This window comes from Neltuma alba, unplaced genomic scaffold, assembly GCF_004799145.2.
Source record: "Neltuma alba isolate B1F8T4 unplaced genomic scaffold, ASM479914v2 tig00013202_pilon, whole genome shotgun sequence".
Lineage (NCBI taxonomy): Eukaryota > Viridiplantae > Streptophyta > Magnoliopsida > Fabales > Fabaceae > Neltuma > Neltuma alba.
Window position 1 is genome coordinate 67,691 of NW_021637507.1, and position 17,490 is coordinate 85,180.

At 36.7% G+C, this 17,490-nt stretch overlaps 3 protein-coding genes across 4 annotated transcripts; 2 read left to right on the forward strand and 1 right to left on the reverse strand.

Moving 5' to 3' along the window:
• The first annotated feature begins 1,978 nt into the window (after positions 1-1,978).
• Positions 1,979-7,396, forward strand: LOC114735316 (biotin carboxyl carrier protein of acetyl-CoA carboxylase, chloroplastic-like). Its single transcript, XM_028923006.1, has 9 exons — positions 1,979-2,196; positions 3,281-3,487; positions 3,647-3,720; positions 4,131-4,184; positions 4,788-5,048; positions 5,148-5,210; positions 5,687-5,755; positions 5,837-5,882; positions 7,003-7,396. Exons 1-9 carry the CDS (start codon positions 2,163-2,165, stop codon positions 7,062-7,064), a joined length of 870 nt encoding a protein of 289 aa, XP_028778839.1. The 5' UTR covers positions 1,979-2,162; the 3' UTR covers positions 7,065-7,396.
• A 906-nt stretch (positions 7,397-8,302) lies between these two features.
• On the forward strand, positions 8,303-14,482 carry LOC114735315 (protein RETICULATA-RELATED 5, chloroplastic). 2 transcript variants are annotated; one of them, XM_028923005.1, is made up of 8 exons: positions 8,303-9,090; positions 9,968-10,097; positions 10,702-11,223; positions 11,735-11,842; positions 11,949-12,497; positions 13,090-13,203; positions 13,972-14,119; positions 14,202-14,482. In XM_028923005.1, the coding sequence occupies exons 1-7, from the start codon at positions 8,351-8,353 to the stop codon at positions 14,116-14,118; spliced, it is 2,310 nt and encodes a 769-aa protein (XP_028778838.1). In that variant the 5' UTR covers positions 8,303-8,350; the 3' UTR covers position 14,119; positions 14,202-14,482. The 2 variants fall into 2 exon arrangements, with proteins under 2 accessions (XP_028778838.1, XP_028778837.1); XM_028923004.1 differs by having other exon boundaries at positions 13,972-14,454.
• Positions 14,402-16,924, reverse strand: LOC114735317 (arogenate dehydrogenase 2, chloroplastic). Its single transcript, XM_028923007.1, has 7 exons — positions 16,616-16,924; positions 16,368-16,536; positions 16,123-16,278; positions 15,948-16,030; positions 15,787-15,856; positions 15,382-15,456; positions 14,402-15,266 (listed from the first exon to the last, which is right to left on the reverse strand). The coding sequence occupies exons 1-7, from the start codon at positions 16,789-16,791 to the stop codon at positions 15,180-15,182; spliced, it is 816 nt and encodes a 271-aa protein (XP_028778840.1). The 5' UTR covers positions 16,792-16,924; the 3' UTR covers positions 14,402-15,179.
• Positions 16,925-17,490: the final 566 nt, after the last annotated feature.

Sequence of the window (17,490 nt, forward strand, 5' to 3'; positions counted from 1 at the left end):
TTAAGACATGAGATAGTATAATCTATTTCCCGCGCTAAGCTTGCAGTCAAACAAATTAAAATCAACTGAAGTCCCCAAAATGAAAGAAAAGGGAATTAACCGAAAAGGGGTAAAGAAAGATGGCAACCAATCAGCTGGGACTTAGCATACACGTGGCGAAATGCATCGTAGGAAGCTGCGACTTCCCGTAGGAAATCATAAACCATGAATTAGTGTTGGCGTCAAGGGGGAGGAAGCTCTGGACGGGAAAAAACAAGCGAGAAGGCGGAGATTTCCAAGATATAAACATGCTATTCCATCTTCCTTCACTCAACTGTAGTAACCCACACATTAATTCACTAAAAAATTTGCTCCTTGTCCCACTCGAAGAAATCCTGTAAACAAAAGCACAATGATCGACTCTCTTGTGTTTGTTAATATAAAATGACAAGGTGTTGTGTTGTTTTCACCAGTGATAATTATATTTCTTCTTTTTCTATGAAATCCAGTTATGAAAAGAAAACTATAAATTGGCTTCGCGTTTTTTCTATACATAGTTGATAAGGGAATTTTGTTTTTTATTTTGAGCCAACCATGCTTAATGATGAAGTGTTTAAATGTAAATTTTGTTTCAATTCAATAAGTTAGGATGAGTATGATTTACGTGAGGGAGATGGATATTATCCACATGAGGTGTGCTGGATGGTTTTATTTCCATCAGTGTATGTAAAAGGGTGGGGGTGTTATGGAGATCGAAAGAAAAGTTATTATGGCAACGAAATGAGAGGCTGAAGGTTCCGTCAGATCAACGAAGAACAATGCCGACATATCAGTATTGATATTTTTTATTTGGCCAACCCATGCACATAAATAATTATATTATTCAAATACGCTTTTTCTGAGACTTCGTGTGTGAAGACATAAGGCATACATACAATCTCGTTGAGAAATAAGAATCATTTAATTTACTTCTAACATAACGAATAATTAATATTTTTAGGGCCAATACATATATATATTATTGGAAGCCGTGTATTGATAATTTAAATATATGACTTTCTCGTAAATTTATACATATCATCAGACCAGACTTTGTTCTAGCTTGTTTGCAAAAGGAAACAAACTATGGGATGAATTGTTTCAAATTTGTTTAAATTTTGAGAAAATTTTTATAACACAAAAATAAATTAATAATCGTATTGATATATAATAAATACTGTTCACCCATTTTAATCTTCTACTACCTTTGGTCCTTAATATAAAGTTAGTTGACTAATTTGAGTAGATTAAAAAAACTAGTTGAGTTAGTTATTTGTAATAACTAGGTACTGTCTTTCTTAAAATATCCTTTTAATTAAATGTATTAGTTAGAATTACTATTATTACAAGGACCATATTAAAAAATAGATAAATATGAGAGATAAAGTGAATTGAGATATTATATTTAGGATTAAAATAAAATTCAAACGAATTCCTATGCTAAGAATTGGAAGTAATATAACATACAAATGGCTCGGCGTTTATGTCACAAAAACAAAACAAAATCTATTAAGTACTTCTAAATAATTAATATATCAGCGTAAAATCAATCGGCTATAACATATAAAAAGAGTAAAAAAATTATATTGCTCACAAATCATATCCATGTCATCCCAAATTTTTCAGAAACAAATTATTGATTAAAAAGAATAAAAGATACTACTTCTGGTCTTAATTATAATATCTCATTTATAATTTATAAATAAAATCTTATATAATTAGTTATGACATAGTATAATCTATTTCCCGCGCTAAGCCGGCAGTCAAACACATTAATCAAATCTGAGGTCCCAAAAAAACAGAGAAAGGAAATTAACCGAAAAGGGTAAAGAAAGATGGCAACCAATCAGCTGGACTTAGCATTCACGTGGCGAAATGCATCGTAGGAAGCTGCGACTTCCCGTAGGAAATCATAGACCATGAATTAGTGTGGGCGTCAAGGGGGAGGAAGCTCTGGACGGAGAAAACAAGCGAGAAGGCGGAGATTTCCAAGATATAACATGCTATTCCATCTTCCTTCACCTCAACTGTAGTAACCCACACATTAATTCACTAAAAAATTTTGCTCCTTGTCAGTATCATCATTGCACTCCCCCTGTCATTACCGTATATAATCTCTGCAATTTCGATTCCGTCTCAGTTCCATGGATGCCTCGGCTGCCATCCGATCCGTTCGCTGTATGTCTTTCTTTTCCTATTTTCTTCTTTACTTGCTTGTTATGAATGTTTTACACACACTGAATGCTAGTTCTAGCTGTATAGTTGTATGTAATGTCATATAGGTTGGTTTGAGCTTGGTGTGTCGCATTCTTTAGTTTTTGTTTTATGGGGAAGGAATCCGAAATCATCGTATATGTTGTTATTTCTAGAAATGTTATCCGAACTTTCTTTAGAATTAAGGTGAGCCGTAACTTCTTTCGCACGCTGTCTCTCGGTTTTAGCATTCGATTTCTTTCACATAGTTATTGAACCAAAGGCACAGTCTCCCTTGCACTTTAAATCGGTTCTGGTATTCTAGTTTGGAGAAACTAAGAAAGAAGCCTTCCGATTTAGTTTTGTGACGATAGAGGAAGTATTTCTTAGCAATATTTGTGTTCGTTCACTCTATGTATTTCAATTCTTTTTAGCAAAATAAAGGCTAGTCAGTTTTGGTTTTCTAGTCGGTAATCGCATGTTGAACTTACGCTTAAGGTTCTGGTTCAGCTAGCTTTTACTTTTCTTGAGTGATAAAAACTCGGATGGATGTATCAAAGTTGGAAAACTTTTGGGCATTTAACGAATGTTTCTTTTCATCCCAAAGAAACTACACGTCTTAGCCTGGTCTCCTGGTCGCTTCTTGGTGTGATATACAGAGCCTAAAATGAGTAGGGAGTTTGAGAGGGGGATGGAGGGAGAAGTATAAAAACAAAAGGCAATGAGCTGGGAGTTTGAGAGGGGCACGGGCAGAGAAGAATTAAAAACAAAAAGGCTACCTTGTCCTGACATGCCCTTTTCTTCTCAAAGGGAGCTAACCCCCCATGGGTATAGAAATGAATTGAGAGCTTTATTGCACTGACACTCTTTTTTCTATATTATATATTCTGTCTATCTTCTTTCTAATAATCTGCATCCTTTTATTAAAAGAAAAGAATATATGTTAGGCACTCACATGTATGCATGCATGATTTATTAAGGCTTTGTACATGCTAATAACTTTTTAATTAAAAGATCACAGAGAAAACTATTGCAATCATGAGCTTGATTAATGTTTTTGGGATTTCAGACTCCATAGGAACTGTGCAGCAATTGCAGTCAAATCTTGAGAAGCCAGGCATAGTTCCAATGCATAGCGTTGGATGGAACTCTCAGAGTGCACTAACACATCGCTTGGACAATGATAAGAGGCACATCAGTTCTCGAATGACACGGAAGCAAACACGAGTATTATGTACAAATACAGCTGAAGATACCCAGCCTGCCAAATCAAATGGTTATTTATTTTTTATATTGGAATAAATTCATTGCATCCTTTTTCCTTGTAGCTGCTGGTTAAGTGAGTCTAAACTTTTATCCTCAAGAAATTATATATCAGAGTAGAGATGTGGTATATTATTCGTTTGTACCTGCTAATTATGTGATGATGTGGCAGCTTCTTTGGACAGCAGTCCACAAAACTCATTGGCGAAGAAGCATGTGAAAAGTACTTTTCCTAATGGATTCGAGGTATAAGCTAACCTTTCCCTATATATGCCCGTACTTTCACATTCATATCTGTTGATCTATATATGTTTATAATTGATATATATTAGTGGCTCTTGGCATCCATATATGCAATGAAACTCTGATTAATGGCTTGCCCTTCTGTTTATTGGAAGTCATGTTCTAAAGAGAACCTGATAAACTTCTATAAGTCTGCTGAGTCTGAAACATGATCCAGCAGACCCAACATAATATTAACTTATTTTGCTTTCATCATTTTATAAGATTAAGTTATACGGCTGTGAAATTTCTGTTGAACTTCTCAACTGCATTTTTTGAAAATGACTGGACATAGCTACATACCATATACTATTATGCTTTGTGCTCTTTTTTGTCTCTCTCCTGACTTGAACCATGTCTACATTGCATACCAGGATTTGGTATTAGAGGTCTGTGATGAGACTGAAATTGCTGAGCTGCAATTGAAGGTTACCATCTATCTTATGTTTTTTTTGACCTATTATATTTTTTTGCTGCATCTATAAAATTTATGGTGGCAAATTGTTCTCTGATAAGGAGGATGATAAAATCCCACTTCATATAGTGCATGCTTATGAGCATGAGGTTGCACACAGGCTATTGATATGGTAAACGGTTTTTTTCCCCCCCCATGTGTGCGTATTTCTCTACTTGCTTTTGAATATTTAGGAATTTCATTTGAAATTTAAAATCTTTTTTTTCCCTCTTTTGAAATGAAAATGATGAGTATGATTCACGCATGGCACCGCGTAGGAAATGATGAGAAATGATTTTGGTGTTTCAGGACCTCATGTCTTATCTGACTTTATCCCCCCCCCCCTTTATTTGGGAAATTTGAATTTGACAATAACCAGAAGTATCAGTGTAATATTTGACGCGGCAATTTACTTGGCTACGATCGTACTACACGAATTTCATGTGCTTGGGTCATCAAAAGAAGCAAGTCTTTAACCGTGTGTATTTGTTGAGTCTTATACTTAACTGCTGATGCTTAAGGGGGGTCTTTGTCCTTGATGAACACCCAAATTGTTATTTGACTTTTAATGTGGTAGGTTGGAGAATTTCAAATGCATCTCAAGCGAAATGTTGGAGCAACAAAAGCTCCTTTGTCCAACATTTCACCAACTACTCCACCGCCTATTCCAACTAAACCCATGGTTGAATCAGTACCTGATACCCCTCCGCCATCACCACCAAAATCATCTCCAGAAAAGACCAATCCATTTATAAATGTTCCCCATGAGAAATCATCAAAGCTGGCAGCATTGGAAGCTTCTGGCACTAAATCATATGTTCTTGTGTCATCTCCTACGGTATGTCATCTAGTAATATATGTACTGAACTCTGCTTATTTACAGTCGCTTTAGCTGAAACCATGTGGAGTTTGCTGTCACTTACCTCTCCCCCTTCAGGTTGGCTCGTTCCAAAGAGGTAGAACATTGAAAGGGAAGAGGCAACCTCCTATATGTAAAGAGGTAAACATGCATGCTTTTCTCTGTCCATCCTTGACAGTGCATTTCTATGTCACTAACTTGTTCTGATCATTCAACATCCCTTTCAATAAAAATTTACATATCAATTATTGGTTTTGTGCATTTTATTTCCATCTTTTATAGGTTGCATCAATTAATACTACCTAAAGCAATTAGTCTTAAGACTTAGGTGTATGCATGCTGTTTAATTGTGATTAATTTCGATTTATTCTTACAAGTAAGAAAATTTTGCAAACAGTCATGTTCGAGAGATGAGCTTGAGTTTTCATTTTTGATATTCCTATATAGATAAGAAGAGCTACATTTCTTTGCTGGGCATGATTGGATGGATGCTTTCTGCCCAATAGATTTTGTCATATAAGGATCTCACTTTCATCATACTGCCTGCAAATCACTGTCAACATCTTCTAGCCTTCCTCTAAAATCTTAATTGTCTGTTTTCATTTTAAAATCTGCAGGGTGATGTAATCAAAGCTGGACAAGTTATTGGGTATTTGGATCAGTTTGGCACTGAACTTCCTGTTAAGGTAAACCACCTTAGTATTTTTAATAGCTGTCCCCTCTAAAGTTCTGCTTTTGCTGACTGTTTTTATTATTGAATATTGCAGTCAGATGTGGCTGGAGAAGTTTTAAAGATACTCTTTCAGGATGGAGGTATAATGTCTCTGTCTAGATTTGTTTGATATGGGTCTTCAATTATACGGAGCTACTGATGAGGAACTAGAGAAAAAAATAGTGTCTAGTTGGTATTGGTAATAATTCTACGCCCAGTAAGGGTATGGACCTTTTTTTGACCAAATAATAAGGGTATAGACTTGAGTCATGCTGCCAGTGTGAAAATATAATTAGTAGGTAATTTGTAAGTATCTTTATGAGCACTTTTTGAGTCATAGGACTTGCCCTTGACAAACTCCCAAGACTCAGCTCCTGAAAACTTCTTGTGATTAGAAAAAGAAGAAAATGACGGCAGTACCCACTTATTTGTACGCGAAATAGGGAATGTAGTAGGATGTCAACGGTAATGAAACTTGGAGAATATTTCGAAAAACACGTAAGAGCTCTAATAGTCTCCAATTGTAATGTTAGGAATATTTCGTTGCAAGAAAAGACAGACACTAAGAATAGAGGAAAATGGACAGCATAACGGTCAATAGTCAATTCGTTTGGAATTTAAACTTCGGTTTTGGCTATTTTAGGGGACATTAGCGCTCTGGCATTAGTCCACCGACTGGCTTAAAATGTCAGCATACCAAAAGCCTGATAGCTTTCCTCTGGTTGTTTGCATTTTTCGGATTTGTGTTTTGTGAAATTATGAGAACCACAGGATACGCATGAAGACTAAGCACGGTTCTTTGCCATTCACCGTAAAATGGTTGTTCGTGGCATATACAAGTTTCCATGAGTTTTTAATGACTATTGACCGTGTGGAAAGTTTCACAAGCTCCTGATGGCTTAATTTCTTTGTTATTTCGTCCGGTCATTTAAGATCTCTGATTCTTTCTGGACTGTCGATTTGCAATGTACGTTGCTCTTTGTCAAGCCTGTTGTGCTGGATCAGTCCATGTGATGTTAGGGGCTGCAACGTTTTTCCTTAATGGAACTTTCCAGTTACCAATACATTGTATTCAACGAATATGACCTTTTTAACTTGTGATGACTCCAACGAGTGACACTACATTTGTTGTTTAGCTGCTTTACTTGACCAATTAGTTTAGAGACATGCATGATTGTGATAGATTTTTAATTAAAAACCGTTTTGAATTATGATTTGCAGAGGCCGTTGGCTATGGAGACCCTCTTGTTGCCATCCTTCCTTCGTTCCATGACATCAAGTGAGGTCGCATTTTCCTGTTGTTGACAATTGTCACTCGGTAGTCGGTACTGATTTGTTGCCGGGCTTTGAGATGGGGAGTTTACTTTGAAGTCCTTTTTTTTATTTATATAATTATTGGCGATAATATCTATTATAATTAAGATATAGATTGTCCCTTTACCAGGGGATGAGTGCTTCCGCGAAGGCCACTGTGTAACCAGATAATAAATATTCCATATTTACCCTATTATTATTATGTAACTGAGTAAATGATTTGTTTTGTACCGCTGAAATCTATCTTCTTTCCATTTAGCATGTGATGTTACATTTAAACTCATTACTGTTTCTTTCCTCATCATCTGTATATGAGTATCTTGCATGTATTTATTATCTGTTTGCCTGATTGAGTTCTTATGGCTTAAATATTATGGGTTAATATGATATAATCTGTGGTCTTTTTAAGTTTGCCCTAATTTTGATTTTGGTTGCTTAAGTTTTAAATCATAGGTTTTGATCTTTCAAGGAGCAAAAATTCATATCTTATTGAATTATAAAGGCTAATGTTTTAAATAAAAAAGAAATTTGGGAGACGAAAATTTATAATTTGAAATTTAAAAGATTAAAATAAAAATAAAGACAAATAAGATCAGGCATGGTATAAATGGTTGAGAATTTTCTCGTTGTAGCTGCATGGTTAACAGATAGATGATGGTGGCACGTCAAATGATTTTTTTCTTTTGCCTGCAAGTCCAATGAGATTTATTACTACCTTTAATTTCTTATAAGAGCTAATTAATTAATTTAATTGGGGTCTTTATTTGTCATTTTCTCTTTTTATTATTTATTTAGCTGTAGAAACTTTTTTTTTTAAAATCACCGAACTGTAAAAAAATGACACGAAAGTGTTGCAAAAAGAAATCAATGAAACTGAAAACAAAAAACCTTCTTCATTAACTTTTGAATGGAGTAATCTCCTTATTTTGTCATCAAACTTAAAAAATGTACCTATTTACACAATTAAAAGATCATATATATGAGAAAAATTCTGAAAGGACCAACTCCACGTCAAGTTGAAAGAATATAATTGTCGAAAATTTATCAATAAGAACTTGTGACCAAGGTTTATCCGGTTTTATTCAGCACAAAAAATATTATTTTATTTTTCGTGTCTCTCGATTTTACACCTGGATTTTATAGCTCGAATCTAATACCAACCCCTGATGCCCGAAATTAACGAATGGCTCTCTCTGTCTCATCCAAACAATATGGCCGTGGCGGGTAAGGGGACGCAGTAAGCCTACGAAGGGCCATGAGGTCCCAGACTCACGCTGCTTGTGGCAGTGGACCGCCACGTATAACCACTTTTAGGCGTGGCAGCGCGTCCTCTGCTCCACCGGGCAAATTTTTGCCGCCGCTGTTCGACGCCGGTAACCATGCTTCCCGGAGATTTTGGACCCCTAAACGCCGGCGTATGGTCGGTTTATCTGCCCGTCCCTCTTGTATCAAGGCTAGTCAATCTGACGACTCTGACTGTGATACTAGAAGGGAAATTTTAACTGAAATTTTGGAGTCATCGGATGGAGCTAGAAGCACCAGGCGACAAGTGTTGGCCGCGCCAGTTCTTGCCATGGGGGCGTCGTTTCTTCTTGCGGCGACAACGAGGGCCGAGGATAAAGTGGCTGTCAATGCGACGCCGTCGCCGACGGAGGTGAAAGCTAAAGGGGATTTGCCGGTTTCTGAGCCTGAGGAGGAGAAAAAGAAGGAAGAAGAGGATGTGATAACATCGAGGATTTACGATGCGACGGTTATCGGAGAACCATTGGCGATTGGGAAAGATAAATGGAAAGTGTGGGAGAAGTTGATGAGTGCTCGAGTTGTGTATTTGGGGGAAGCGGAACAGGTTCCCATTCGAGACGATAGGGAATTGGAGCTTGAAATGTTGAAGAATATGCACAGACGATGTATCGGAAGCGAGAAACGATTATCTTTGGCCCTTGAAGCATTTCCATCTAATATGCAGGAGAAGCTCGATCAATATATCGATAAAAAGTATGCCCTTTTCTTTCAGAAGGAAAAGAATTTATTCTTTTTATATATGGTTATACCTGTCCATTTGTCATGCAATGCCTTTCCATGTTAACTGAAGACTCAGAAAATTATAATCTACTTGTGGAATCTACAGCATACTCTGATCGAAAATTAGTTGGCTGGTGTGCTATTATATTTATCTGATTAATTTTGGCATTTGGATACACAAGACTTAGTTTATAAAATTCACCAATTCGCGGTCTTTGTCTCTTGCGCTCTTACATGAATTTGTTTTGCCACCTACAGTCAAATCATTTGCTCAGGGTAAGATTCTAGATGGTTGAGTTTTCCTTTCTCTCCGTGACCTTAGCCATCAACCTGAGAAGTGGAATAAGTATCAGCATCTTTTATTTATATCAAATAGGAGGAAGAAAACTGTAGGTACTGTTCTCTTGTGTACTCATTGCACTTGTAGACTTGAAGTCGATCCGTCTCTATATGTTCCCATGTGATGACTTACCCATCTAAAGTGCTGTGATGTATGGGACATGAAAATGGCTGAAGTGCTGCTATTTACTCTTTTCCAGTGCTCATTTTAAGTGTGCAAAAGGTCTGATCCTTAGGAACCAATATTTTAGCAGTAATAAGTGAAGTTTCTGTATCCATTTTATGTAAATGGAAATTTTAATGTATAAATGTATGTATACTGCTGACAACGTCTATTTCTTTCACGCCTGTTACAGAATCTTAGGTTGTTAAAGATATACACTGCCGAATCTATCCCTCTTTTCCCCCTCGCTCCCTAATTTTTAAGCTTCTTTTCTGGCCAATCTCTCATTTATCTTAGTCAAAATATTTCTCACAAGCCTGCATTATTACATCCTGGATTTCATGGCAGGATAGATGGAGAAACCTTAAAGTCTTATACATTACATTGGCCACCTCAAAAGTGGCAGGAGTATGAACCTCTTTTTAGCTACTGTCGTGATAATGAAATTCGTCTCGTTGCTTGTGGCACCCCACCAGAGGTATGCTTCTGTTTTCATCCAAGCCAATGCAGATCCTTAATATGTTTGGCTATGACATGTCTGGTGGAGAGCATACTGGAAGTTAGTGAAAAAAATACCAAGGTTGTGGTGTGTATGTCTATATAAGGCAATCATCTATTGTTTGGCGTAGAGCCGCATGGGTAGATAACAACGTACGATTTGCTTCTTGCAATGGGCCAATAGCTTTCTATATATGCATTGTGCTATTATCATGTATTTATGAATGATAAAAGCTTTTGATGCATATCTTCACTCTTAAAAATTGATAGAGATGTATAGAAGGTTTGGTAGAAAGGAGAACAGCTGAGGGAGAAAACAGGAAGGCATCATAATCTGTTAAGCTTATGACAGATGTAAATGTTTGGTGCATCAAAGGGCATCTCCCATGTGTCAAATTCCATAAGTACACGTAATTGGGAGCTATGTATTTAAATTTTAATTCAGATAAAAAAATACTATTCTTGTTCACAGTCATTAAAGTTTCTGTCTTGCATAAGATAAAAATATGACTAGTTAAGTGCTCATAATGTGTGTTAACTATCATAACAATGGTTGATGGCATGGTAACTGTCTTGATCAACAGGTCTTAAGGACTGTGCAAGCAGAAGGAGTTCGTGGGCTTTCAAGGGCTGATCGTAAACTTTATGTTCCTCCAGCTGGTTCAGGCTTCATATCAGGCTTTACTTCAATCTCGCGCAGATCACCAGGAGATGTGACTACTCCAAATCCATCTATACCTTTCTCATATCTATCTGCACAGGCAAGAGTAGTTGAAGATTACACCATGTCCCAGATCATCTTACAAAATGTTCAGGAGGAAGGAGCTAGTGGTATGTTAGTGGTTGTGACTGGTGCAAGCCACATTACTTATGGATCAAGAGGAACTGGAGTGCCAGCGAGAATTTCAAGGAAAATGCAGAAGAAAAATCAAGTTGTCATATTACTTGATCCTGAAAGGCAACTCATTCGAAGAGAGGGAGAAGTACCCATTGCTGATTTCTTGTGGTATTCTGCTGCCAGACCATGTAGTAGAAACTGCTTTGATCGTGCTGAGGTTGCACGGATTATGAATGCAGCTGGTCGGAAGAGGGATGCCCTTCCACAGGTTGGCTATTGAATTTATTAATTTGTACATCCACTTTTGTTCATCTGACTTGTCCTTTTTCTTCCCACCCCTCATCTTTAACCCTTTGTCTTCTGTTGTGTGTATCACAAGGATAAGAACTCAAAACATTCTGAAAATTATTAGGTGTTACAGATCAGTACTTCTTGTATTTTCTGTCTACCATATGCCATAGCTTTCTGCAATCATTTATAAGCCTCGAAGAAATTAAAAAAATTATGCCCAAAATTGTGGCTAAAAAAATCCATTGCTGATATCTCTAGAATTTTCTGTTCTATAATTTGGATTAGGGATTAGGGAGTATGAGTACGTAGTTGCAAGTGTGACCGAGTGTGAATTGTTTGTGCTATCATCATCAGATAATTGGAGTGGGTTTAGTTCTTGTTCTTCTGGAACCTGCTTTCGCCTTTATAACATCATATTTAGATAGCATAGTATATAACTGTTCCCTTATCCTGTATATATAATCGATAAATTTGCCATGTATTTTCAGGATCTTCAAAAGGGCATTGATCTTGGTTTGGTATCACCTGAGGTGTTGCAGAACTTTTTTGATCTAGAGCAGTATCCACTGATTTCAGAACTCACTCATCGATTCCAGGTATTTTCAGATTTAAAATCAGAATGCTTTGATTTTAATCATGAGACTATTTTATCATTGTGATTACTCATATTCCTACATCTCTATCCGGCTGTCCTGGATGCAGGGATTTAGGGAACGATTATTGGCAGATCCCAGATTCTTGAATAGATTAGCCATAGAGGAAGCCATATCAATAACAACTACACTAATAGCACAGTATGAGAAGCGGAAGGAAAATTTTTTTGAAGAGCTTGACTATGTTATAACAGACGCAGTCAGGGGCTCAGTTGTTGATTTCTTCACAGTGTGGCTTCCTGCCCCGACTTTGTCATTCCTTTCTTATGCTGATGAAATGAATGCACCTGACAACATTGATGCTTTGAGAGGTCTTCTGGGCTCCATCCCTGACAATGCATTTCAGAAAAGTCCTGTGGGGACTAACTGGGATCTCAATCATAGAGTTGCATCTGTTTTATTTGGTGGCTTAAAACTTGCTAGTGTTGGGTTTATCTCAAGTATAGGAACTGTGGCTTCGTCAAATGCATTGTTTGCAATTCGTAGATTCTTTAATCCAGCAGTTGTTTCTAATCAACGGATTATAAGATCACCGATACTCAAAACAGCAGTTGTGTATGCGTCTTTTCTTGGAATATCTGCAAATCTTCGTTATCAGGTATGGAGAGTGATAACCCTAACGGACTTTATACAAATTATAATATTTTGACTGTAGCCAATGTTTTATAGAAGAGTTCAAGAAAAATCAGACCTACTTGTTCTGTGGCAAATGCCATCTTATACTGCCATGTTATTGGTTTTTGCTTTTCTAATGTGGAAAGCTGTTTCTTTCCGGTGTTTGAGGTTAAGGAAGAGTTTGAGGTTTTCAGTGTATTGTGCTGTGTTAAGACTTCTAAAAACTATTGAGAGGCTTTTTTTTCCCAAAATATTTAATTCATATATATATTGTCGGTTATCAAACTTGTAAATATGGGATAACCACCTACCTCCGACTTGAAATCTAGGGAAGTGAAGACCATTAAAAAAGTTCTGGTTAAAGACTAGTTCAAAGATAACCATGTTTCTAATGATTTATTCTTCTCCGTTGTACTTCTTGCGTTGACTGGCTAATGTTTTGAAAATATTTTCCTTGATAGTAATTGCAGCTAACTAGCTAGGCTGTTCCATTTTATTTGCATTCTTGAAGGAAGTTAAGATCTGTGATTGTCTTCCGGTGTTGGATACTGAAATGGGAACAAATTGTTTTGCAGATTATCGCTGGAGTTGTGGAGCACCGGCTTTCTGAGCAGTTTTCATCCCAAACACTTCTTCTTAATATAATATCTTTTGTTGCTCGGACAATCAATTCTTATTTGGGAACTCAGGTTAGTATTCTTTTTTTATTTTTTTTTCCCTCCCTTTTTTCTACTTTCTATTGTATGCTTCTGTGCTTTTGCTTGCATTATGCCAACTTGCCCACAATTCCATCTTCAGAAGGCCAGTTCTTTTTCCTCGGTTAAACATTCAGCCAGTGATTTGGAAATACTTTTTCGCTCCTTAATGTAAGATCTATTTAACTAATATGATTAAATTAAAGAAGTTAGGTGAGTTAATTAATTATAATAAATATGACATATTTTTTTTTAAAATATCTTAATAATTTTCCTTAATATCCTCCCTCCTTCTCCTACTCAATTATGGCTGAGGGAGTATCAATAAGAGTGATTTGGAAAAAATTAATAAATATAAAAAATAAGTCTTACATTTAAGACCAAGACTAACTTCACAATTAGGTCTTACATTAAAGACCGAGAGAGTATCTTTTACTCCATTTGTGGGCCATTTCTTATCGTAATGTTCATAGTAATAAATATTCTGTAAGGTAAAATGATTTAGTATAATCATGTCTTGGTGGAAGACTTTATTTAGCATGATTAAAGTTCTGTGGAGTTGGAAGGGAAAAAAAGACAAAAGCTTTTGGCGGCTCTAGGATGGTGGATGAATTCTTTTGTGCATTTATTCTCTGGAAACCACCTCAACCACAAATCAGTACTCTATAATATTACAGCTTATCATCGAATTTCATTTGTACTGAGCATCCATATATTAGAAAAACTAATTTTTACCATTTTTCCCCTCTCAAATTGCTGCAGCAATGGATTGACCTTGCCCGGTCTACTGGACTGCAAGTTAAAAAGACCGAATCATCCTCTCTACAAATACCAGATTCTCCTAACCAAGCTGCAGTTGTGTGCAACGAAACAGAAGAAGCTGGTGTTGACGATATCCAAAGCAAATGAGGTGACAATACTCCTGCCTCATTTTCAGTAGCTTGTGCTACTAAGGAGAAACTTATATACGATTCTTTATATTTTGTTATCAGGTTCCTCAAGATAATAAGTGTGTGGTGTTCCCATAATAACAGGACAAGGTTGTTGTTTTTATGTTCAGCTTTACTGATTTCTTTTCTTTCTTTTTTTTTTTTTAAATCATAGATGTTATTTTATTGGAAAACCTGGTAGCAAAAAACATAAAGGATCGTATTAAGTTTACTTTTTGTACAATAGGCACAACCGAATAGGATTTCTTCATTTCATGTTTATTTATATCTCTATGACGAACACATATTCCTTTCACTACTCAATTGTATACCATTTTATATGATTCTCCCAGTTCAGTGAGTATAGCAGCAAACATTATTGTTGCAAGTCACGTGAACAAAAAAAAAAAAGTCTCGAAACGATGTTGTTGAATTCCAGTGACGCCTCTTGATAAATCTTATTTTCTTAGCCAACAAAACTACGTGACCACGAGCGACGTTGGACTGTCCAGTCTACATTTTAACGTCTTTATCCAGGATTATGGAGCAGTGCACCTTCCTCCAGGGTAGTACATACTTTTAGTGATGCTCAGATAGCATTTCTCGCAAGGATGAACAATCTGAGTTTACTGAGTACATCCTGCAGTCTGTGGGCAGAAATCCTGGAATGGTAACAAGTGATTGATGGTTATTATTGAAACTCGCCTGCGGCCATTTGAGTTTTATTCAAAAGCTGCCCCATTGTTTGTTCAGCCTTGTGCAGAAGCTTAATTTGCCCAAAAAAAAATAGAAATAAGATCAATTTTATAGTAGAAGGATCTTTTACAAATCTTGATGGTGAACATCTTGTAGAGTTCGGAAATAATGCAACATAAAAACAAGTGTCTAAGAAGTTTGTCCCTATCTCTCCAAGCCCTACGAGAAATTTATTATAAAGAAATATGAAAGATTTAGACTGATGTAGGGCATAGGATGGGATAGAAATTGAAAAAGAGGATACATAGCTCAGGAATGCTGCTTAATCGTCAACAATACAAAGCATCAACATTCAGTCTTCTCTTGCTCCTCATTCGTCTCTTGAATCAGCATCTCCTTGACTTTGTGCAAGGCATTTTCAAGGTTTTCCAGCTGCATATTGGTCATAAGTCAATGGTTAGTTCCCTGGTTCAGTGATTTTAAAGAGTGAATAATTTTTTTAATACTAAATATTTGGAAATAAGCAATTGGCAAGCAGTTTGATTACCTCTTGTCTGGCAAATCTGTTATGCATGAACAATCCGCTGAAGAGGTCAAGACTACTACTCATTACGGTGTCCTTCTGCAATTACGTCATGATACATCAGTTAGCGTACGAGACAAGTATGATACACCAAATCGAATGATTATTTTTTATTGACTAAATATTTTGAGAAATTAACTCATGCCGCAAAAAAAGAAAATCAGGTACGAAAACTAAAGAAGTAAAGAAGCATTCAAATCTGGAAGCTGGAACCAAATTAATCGTCCATTCTTTCAATTTGAATAACATCACTCTGGGACAGTAAAATAACTATTAAATTAATTATTGTGGCTAAAATTGGACTGAATAGAGGAAAACTTGAGTAAGAAGAATGGGGAATGTGAATAATTGAGCAAATATATGGCGTACCACTTGAACAAGTGTCTGAAAGCCCTTGGTGTCGATAGGTGTGGACGTGATTTCCATCTCTCCCAGTGCCCTACACAACGAGAAGTCAAAAGATGAATCTATCTCTGGTGAGCATTTTATGCCACTTGTTCATGTTAGATAATGCGTAGAAAGCTCCATACCTGCCTATGGCATGTGTGATGAATTGACTCTTGGCAGCTAATCGATCATGTTCCTCGCAGGTCATTTCCAGCATTCTGCAACCCTGGATAACACAAATTACTGTAAAATATCCCCTAACCCACCTTGGATAATGGTGAAACATTCATCAATGACTCCATAAGCTATGAAACCTACTTCGCTTTCAAAGATTTTGAGGAAATTGGAGCAGATATCTTCATCTCTGATTCGAACTTTTTCGTACATGAAATTGAGATCTCTCCACCCATCATTGCCACTAACTGGTCCAAACATTGGGTGCGTGCAGAGAATATCCGATTCCTCCGGCAAAACCTTACAGCCAGAAATACAAAGATTGCATCGAGGAAATCAAATAAAGTTAAGTGAAATCACTGATACGAAGCAATGCCTGTCTGGTATACCTGTAGTAGAACTTCTCTTGGAAACTCTTTGACTGAAAGTACATCAACAAAGAGTACAGGTTTTTTGAGTCGATCAAGTGGCATGGATCTGAGAACCTCTGGTAGGGAAAGAATAGATGTGCTGATGAGTACGACGTCGTTGTCGGCGTCAAGGAATGTGGTCACTTCCCTACAAGAAAGATACTAGTGAATGAAAACGATAACTAGAGGGGGAGGGAGGGTTTGATAATATATATATGATGCAAAACCTATAGAATTGAATCCCTAATTGGGAACAGAGGGTGGAATAATCAGAGCGAGAAGTAGCATGAAGAGTGTGCCCTTGTCTGACAAATGTCTTCGCCAGAAATTGCGCGAAGCGGCCAAATCCCACAAACCCAATCTTCATGCTTGTGGAAGATGACGACAACGCTGAACTTGACATGAGATTCTGAGAAGCTTTTGGACCTCAGAAGCGGCTTTTACGGCCTACCGCAGCCGATGGGATGGGGGTTAACTACTCGAGGAAGGAGCTAGGAAGGGACGCCTGGCTTTATGAGGAAAAAACGGAGAGAATCTTTCCCGTTATGGCAATTTGCTGGTGCTTTTTTGACCATTTTTAACTCCCCGGGGGGGGGGGGGGGTTGGCTGGGTAGGCAAGTGCCCTTCATGTTTCGCATAAGGGTTATTTTAGTCTTTTCCCTTCTTTCATTTCTTAAAAATAAATGGGAATATATTCTTATTCTTTTTTCTATTTTATAACAAACACAATTTATTCTGTTCCATTTTCATCTTTGTTCTTCATTTTCATAAGCTCTCATCACGCGGATGCGTATTAGAATATCATCCATCATATATAATACTCCTCCGATCCTTATTATAAGACCCCATTTGACTTTTTATTTGGTCCTAATTATAAGACCCCAATCCATTTTGTCTCTTATATTTATGCATTCTTTCCAAGATAATCCTTCTAATGATGATAGTTTTAACCAATATACTTAATTAGTAAGGATATTTTAGGAATGATAACACTTATTTATTATAAATAACCAACTTAACTTACTTCCTTAATCTCCTCAAATAAGTCAATTGGGTCTTATAATTAGGACCGGAGGAGTAATATTTTTATGTTGAAATTTGA

Excerpts from the sequence above, each read along its gene's own strand:
- LOC114735316 (XM_028923006.1), top strand. The coding sequence starts at position 2,163 with ATGGATGCCTCGGCTGCCATCCGATCCGTTCGCT. Across the intron at positions 3,721-4,130 it reads CTTTTCCTAATGGATTCGAG|GATTTGGTATTAGAGGTCTG; the intron begins GTATAAGCTAAC and ends ATTGCATACCAG. Across the intron at positions 5,211-5,686 it reads AACCTCCTATATGTAAAGAG|GGTGATGTAATCAAAGCTGG; the intron begins GTAAACATGCAT and ends TAAAATCTGCAG.
- LOC114735315 (XM_028923005.1), top strand. The coding sequence starts at position 8,351 with ATGAGGTCCCAGACTCACGCTGCTTGTGGCAGTGGACCGCCACGTATA. Across the intron at positions 11,224-11,734 it reads AGAGGGATGCCCTTCCACAG|GATCTTCAAAAGGGCATTGA; the intron begins GTTGGCTATTGA and ends ATGTATTTTCAG. Across the intron at positions 11,843-11,948 it reads AACTCACTCATCGATTCCAG|GGATTTAGGGAACGATTATT; the intron begins GTATTTTCAGAT and ends TCCTGGATGCAG.
- LOC114735317 (XM_028923007.1), bottom strand. The coding sequence starts at position 16,791 with ATGTCAAGTTCAGCGTTGTCGTCATCTTCCACAAGCATGAAGATTGGG. Across the intron at positions 16,279-16,367 it reads CAAGAGAAGTTCTACTACAG|GTTTTGCCGGAGGAATCGGA; the intron begins GTATACCAGACA and ends TCTGGCTGTAAG. Across the intron at positions 15,457-15,786 it reads TTCAGACACTTGTTCAAGTG|AAGGACACCGTAATGAGTAG; the intron begins GTACGCCATATA and ends ACGTAATTGCAG.